The sequence below is a fragment of the Plasmodium fragile genome, assembly GCF_000956335.1.
Source record: "Plasmodium fragile strain nilgiri unplaced genomic scaffold supercont1.2, whole genome shotgun sequence".
NCBI classification, from domain to species: Eukaryota; Apicomplexa; class Aconoidasida; order Haemosporida; family Plasmodiidae; genus Plasmodium; species Plasmodium fragile.
In genome coordinates, this window is record NW_012192582.1 from 251,058 (window position 1) to 257,830 (window position 6,773).

General features: G+C 37.5%; 1 protein-coding gene across 1 annotated transcript; it reads right to left on the reverse strand.

Moving 5' to 3' along the window:
- Positions 1–545: 545 nt before the first annotated feature.
- On the reverse strand, positions 546–3,728 carry AK88_00225 (uncharacterized protein; the record flags this gene model as incomplete). The annotated part of the gene is made up of 1 exon (XM_012477876.1): positions 546–3,728. The coding sequence occupies one exon, from the start codon at positions 3,726–3,728 to the stop codon at positions 546–548; it is 3,183 nt and encodes a 1,060-aa protein (XP_012333299.1).
- Between the last annotated feature and the right edge of the window lie 3,045 nt (positions 3,729–6,773).

Sequence of the window (6,773 nt, forward strand, 5' to 3'; positions counted from 1 at the left end):
CACTCTTGAGAGCCTAGCTAGCCGCGTATATAGCATGCAATTTTTAATTAAAATGAACAAAAAAAAAAGAATGTCCAATTCGATTGCTTCTATTTTTTCCAAAAAGACAATTTTTCCCTATGAATTTTTTTCTCTGTAACAGGGTTATTTTGGACGACGTCCGCTTTTATACCAATCTTTGGCGCGTTTTTTTTGGGGCCCTTTTACACTTGCGCAGAGTTGCTTTTCCTCATAAGAGCTGCCAGTTTGGACAGCCCGTGTGCGTGCCAAGGTACACACAAAACGTGGCACCAACGGTGTGGGTTTCATGTCAGCGACGAGTTCGAACCCGAATTTTCTTGTATTCCCCTCATTGTTATTAAACACGTAAGCAAAGTTGATTTGCATAACAGACAAAAAATTAACATTAAAAAATTATATACCTTATCGGTTAGGAAAGCGGAACGGACGAATTTTTTTTTTTTTTTTTTTTTCGCCCCATGTGGCGTTGTGTATGCCCTGCGATGCGGCGGACTGGGCGGCGTTTCAATGTGCTTGCCGCAACTTCATTTTTTGTCCTCGTCCGGAAGATTCTTAGGAAGATTCTGTGCAAGATTTTTCTCAAGGGTGGAATTCCCCGCAGGTGCATCGGATTTGGCACCCACTTGGTTCACCCTCCTATTAGCTACATAGGTACATTCAATGGGGACAAAGATGTTACTTTCGTAACCCTTATTTTTGACCATCTTTTTTTTTAAAACACCCTCTCGTAAAAGTCTATCTATTAAGGGCTTGGCAAGCAAAGGATAAATGTTAAGTCCCTTTGTAATAATTTCTTTATTAACATATTTCGTGGTAACACACAAATTGTACACATCATTGTACAGTTTTTGTATGTCTTCATTAATTTGATTCATGTTCTTTTCATCCAATTGGTCTATCTGCTCTACGGTTTCCTGACTTTGTTGGGGTTGGGAACTGTTGTTCAGCATGCTATTTTCATAACTGTTTCCAGTGTCTGAATTTTTCACGCTATCCTCTTTGGACATGTCGATGAAATTCGCATCTGCATTTGGCTGCTGCTGCGCGGGGCGGTCGTTAGGTGGGTCATCGGACGGACGATCAACCGGGTCTACAGCCGCGTCTACAAGCGGGTCTACAACCGCGTCATCTTCTTTGCGGGATTCCTCTTTGGGTGCTTCATTCGAGTGCTCTGTCTGTTGCATCTGTTCCGTCTGCTCCACCTGCTCTGTCTGATTCACCTGCTCTGTCTGATTCACCTGCTCTGTCTGATTCACCTGCTCTGTCTGTTGCATCTGTTCCGTCTGTTGCATCTGTTCCGTCTGTTGCATCTGTTCCGTCTGCTGGATCTGTTCCACCTTCTCCACCTGTGCTGGGCCTCGGTCCCCCTCGTGCTTCTTCTCCAAGCCCTCCTTCCCATCGCTGCTATCATGAACGAACTTATAAAACTTGTATCCGTCCCTGCGAATGATGTTTTCGTGAACCAGTTTATGCAAAACTTTGTCAATGTCGTAGTTGGACACACTGGGGTATTTCTGCCTGATTTTTATCTTGCTCAGAATTTTATATCTAATGATGTACAGCCTTATTTTGTGAAGCATCCTCTTTTTATATTTAAGCATGAATTTTTTGTGCTTTGATTTTTGGTCTTTTAAATTTTTGTACGTTAATTTGTCTTTATTTTTTCTTTTCATTTTGATCAGGGACTTATCTTTGTGCCTTTTGATAAATTTTTTTCTATTTTCGTATTGCTCCCTGTTTCTACCCTTGTTCAGATATGCATTTGCATTGTCCACTTCGTAGTAAGAGTACAAACGGCTGGTATTAGCCTTGGAATTATTTTGAATTCCGTAAGACTTATTTAGTTCGTTAGAAGCTTTTCCATTTTGGTTTCTATTGGGGGCATTATTGGAAGACGAATTATCATACAAGCGGGTAGCCATGTTGTCCATTTTCCTTTGGTAGGAGTTACAACTAAAGTAGGAATTTACAAATTCGCTTTTATTGTTAAGGCAGTATTTATTTTTTTTTTTCTTCTTCTTCTTACCGTCTTCTATTTCTCGCTTCTCTACCTTTACACAATCATGTTCATCTGCATCCTTGTTTGTCTGGGAGAGTATTTTGCCTATCTTGCTGTAGCAGTCGTTATTATCCGAGTTACTACTATCGTCTTGGTCGTTACTGCATTTGATGACTCTAACTAACGAGGCTGAAATTTTATCATTCATTCTACTATCCAATGAAGATGGCGATAAGTTTTTTTTCTTTTTTTTACCACTTTTTTTATAACTACTTTTTCTTCGTTTACGCGACCGTCCATCGCTCAAACTGGAGTATTCCTCGTTCGTGTCGTAATCAATACTGGAGTCACCATCATCTTCATCGTTGAAGACGTCTTCCTCCGTTTCCTCATCTTCATATTCATCAGAGCAATCAAAGTCTGCGTCTGGCTTTTCCTCATAGCGAGTCTTCAGTCGGTTACGATTGTCTCCAGTGCGATTATGAACACCACCTGGGATGGTGCCATTATTCCCCTCTACATATTCTTCATCCTCATCTCCTGCTTCCTCCTTTGCAAAACCGTTATCATCAATGACGATGCAGTGCTTCCTACCCTTCCCTTTACTTCTCCTTCTCACTAGTCGTTTCTTTAATAAGGCCTTTCTATCTTGCTCGTGCTTGGACTGCTTGCATCGGTTTTCTCTTCGATAAGCAGCGTACTTATTAATGTCATGATTTTGGTAATAGTGAGAATTACCATGGAGACCCGCGTCAAGGTTGTACTGATTTTTCGCTCCCCTTGTATAATCCCCTGGTCCATCACATTGGTAATAACCCCCCTTTGTCATTTTTCCATACCGACGACGCTTTGCATTGTTCATGTCCTGATTTTTCACTTCGGTGGAGTTGTAAGAATGCGCCTTTTTTTCATTACTGGCGGTAGTAGAATTGACAACAATGGAAAGGTAGTGATGACCTGTATCAACCCTTCCGACATAGTCCTCCTTGGGTAAATTCACAAATTTTAGTAGATCCTTATTGTCTGGGTTTCTAAAGTAAGGGGGCTGATAATTGTACGGAACGATTTCATCATAGTAAAGCAGTTTCATGGAGAGGTACGTTCGCTCAGGTAAAGGATTTAACGTCTGTGTGAGTAATACTAGCGACCTTAGCAATTCATAGGTCTTTTGTTTTGCGTCTTGTTTAAAGCATAAGGCTGTTTCCTTTTTTGTCTTATGCCCATTTAACAATCTCTCTTTTATATCATTCAACCTGTTGCGGTTAAAAATTTTCTTTTTTTCTTCCATTTGGCTCTTTGTGCATACATTATTATTGGTATTGCTTTGGGACGTCTCCAAAGTGATGCCAATTTTACCAGCCCTAACAGCATTGTAGGAAAAACTAAATTTATAACATTCGATGGAGTTATCATATATGTCATTTATATCTAGGATTAGGATTCGTAAGTATTCTTTTTCTATAGCTTCGAATACTCCTTTTTCAAGCCAATTAATTATCATATGTGCTTCTCGGTTAATGGGTAAAAGTCTTTTTAATTTTAATTCTTGTATGTGTACTTCTTCATAGGCACTTTCTTCAAATACATTTCGTAAATAGGTGACTAAACTGATCCCAAGTTTGATTATATTTTTTAGCATGTTCACTGAGTCCTGCTTCGTTAGCTTGTCCGACTGGGTGTGTGTCCTAACCGACATTCGAGAAATCATTTTGGCCGTTTTTGGGAGTGGCAGTAACACAACATGTATAGGAAAGTCCAAAGCCGAGTGTGAAAAAAAAAAAAAACAAATCTGAACTGTCAAATGGGTGTCGCCACGTGCGCGGAAGGCAAGTGCAAGTTTCTTGCGCTCAACTGCTGGCGAAGCGTATTTATTCGACGCCACCAGTCGTTACAAAAGCATACGATAAAAAAGACGGGTAACGCGCTAGTAACATATTTGTGAAGCGCACAACGTGGGTATAACGCTGCCACAGAAGGAAGCTAGCCGGTTTGGGTTAAAAAAAAATTGACAAAATAAATTATTTTAAAATAATTTACACTCGGTTCAGACAACGTATTCCTTGTGGTAACAAAAATGATATATAGCTTTTACCAATATAGTGGAACCTTTTCGAGGATGCCAGCCGTGTACGCTGGGGAAAACAAAATTGAACAAAAAAGAAGGACAAAATAAGGCAACAAGAAGGCCAAAAAGGAGGCGCAAAAAAAAAAAAAAAAAACTACAAAATATGTGCACACAAGCAAATGCAATGTGTATATAAAAGACCAAACATAGTATATTCGGGACAATATTATAGAACCAATCAAAAAAAAAGAAAAATTGCTAAAGTAGACAATTTATTATGTAAAAAAAAATTTATTTGCTTAAAAACGGGAAAACACGGAAACAAACAGAACAATTTTTTAAGGTACAGACCGGTGAAATTCCGCTCCATAACTTTTTTTTTTTTTTTTTTTTTTTTTTTCCAAATCATTGTAGTACATACAACTATAATTTATTCTTTAAAGAACTGCTCGAATGTTCACCAGTTATATGTACTAATTTTATATGTACACGCGTATGTGCATATTGTGTACTTTTAAAAGTTAAGAAAAAAATTAGAATAGTGAGTACACAAGCACATATTTGGCTATTGACTAGTTACGGATTGGTCATTTACGCATTTGTATATGTGCAAATATAATGAGGTGAAATATAACAAGGTGATGGAAACAGAGAGGAGGCACAAGAAAAGGGTTAGCAAATGTGTGTGCGAAGAAGAAAAGACTGTGTGTGTAAAAAACGATTTCACAAAGGTGTAACGCGTTATGGTGCTTTAGAGCAGGGATAACTAATTAAAGTACTTTTGTAAAAGTATGAGCGGATGGGCAATTTGGCAAAACGGTTAGCAGTTACTGGGTTTCACGGAATTAGTAACATTTTAGGCAATATGCGTTAAAATGTAAAAATATAATTTTGGGTAATCTAGATTGGGAAACCTAGGCGGACAAAAAGTGCCAAACTGTCGTCATATGTAAAAAAAAATTGAGCATACACAAAAAAAAAAGGTGGACTAATCAGGAAAAAAAATGCAAAAAAAAAAAAAAAAAAGAAGCATATAAATTTATACATATATTATTGTACATCATAAAACGTGGCATAAGGGGAGCCAAAAAAAAGTGACAAAGAACAGTTACCAAAAAATAACAAACAGATGGGAAACAGATAAACCAGAAAGGGATCACCAAAAAGGACTCAACGAAAAGGAGTCGAGAGCACATCAAATGAGAGTCAAACAAGTGTCAACAAATGGAGATAAAGCAGCATCCTGGAAATGTAAGCAACAAAATCGACACGAATGATCGGTAGCGTGCCGCTGGGTAGCGCAGTAGGGTCAGCATAATGAGAACAAAGCGAAACGAATGTGTCAAATGAATCAAGTGCACTACAAGAAATACGCACCGAAATGTGTAAAAGGCCGAATGTGTACAACACAGCGAGGAAGAGGTAAACGCAAAAAGGGTAAAAGGGCAAAAAGCGCAGAGAGCGCGAAAAAGCGAAAAATTACCGTAACATGTTTTTCAAAAGAATATACGTCGACGTCTCATAATTCCTACTACATACAAATGCCCAGTATGGCCACATGTTCTTAATTTTCGAACTGCTCGAACGGCACATAATAATAGAGTACGCGGCAATCGAGTTCTGTGCGAAACTTTCGAATTTCTGTGCTTCCGCATTTTGCCTTTTTCCACTTGGACGCATTCGCATTTGGCGCCTCCACATATTGTTGTTTCCCCATTTTGGCCCTTGTTCATTTTCGGGCGCCTTTTTTCTTAATTTTGCAATGAAGTACTTTTTTTTTACTTAAGGACACTTTAAAAACATAATTTTTGCATCCACTGAAAGGGAGGAGTTAATATGGACATGGATCTTCTGTAATTCTAACAAATAATCAGCATATAGAAAAAATAAACAAAATTAAATTTGGCAGTTTTTCGTAAAAAAAAAGAGAGAAAAAAAAAAAAAAAAAAGGAAAAAATTTTACATGCACAGTCAGGTGATAAATTTTTAGCAACACGTACATATAATTTATAAGTGTACCGGATTTATTTACATTCTTCACTTTTTTTTTTTTTTTGGAGGCGAGAAAAAAAAAAATAGAAACATAACACCTGTCCCAAGTATTATTTCACCACATCTTTTGTCAACTGAGGTGATAAAAATACAACCCTTTCAGCGTATCCTCGATCTTTTGACATGTTACCCGCCCCTTTTCTCGTGTATGCAAAAATGTTCGTTTTATTTTTTTCCAATTATATCTAACTTGTCCGCGCTACCAGATAAAAATTTCGCACAAACGAAAAATAGTGTATGCATAAAAAAAAACATTTCGACATACAAAAAAAACACGCGCACGTTTAGGAAATACTTAAAAAATGAGTTAAAGAAAGTGGACTACAGTTTTTTTTTGCTCTTCACCACAGAATGTAAAAATGAACAAACATAATAGGATTAACAAATCAGAAAATAGTCACAGTATAAATTAAATGGATTTTAAGAAGGAAAAATTTCAGACTTAAAAAGGAGCAACCCTTATTTCATTTGATCGCTTTTCTCCGTCACATATATAACATATCGTAACACAGACGTACACGGCACAATGACAATGAAGATGATGTGCCTTTTTTGAATCCTTTTAACAAATTGTTTTTAACTTTTTTTTTTTCCCCCTCCTTTTTTTTCTTTCTTACCATTTAACTTGTACACAAA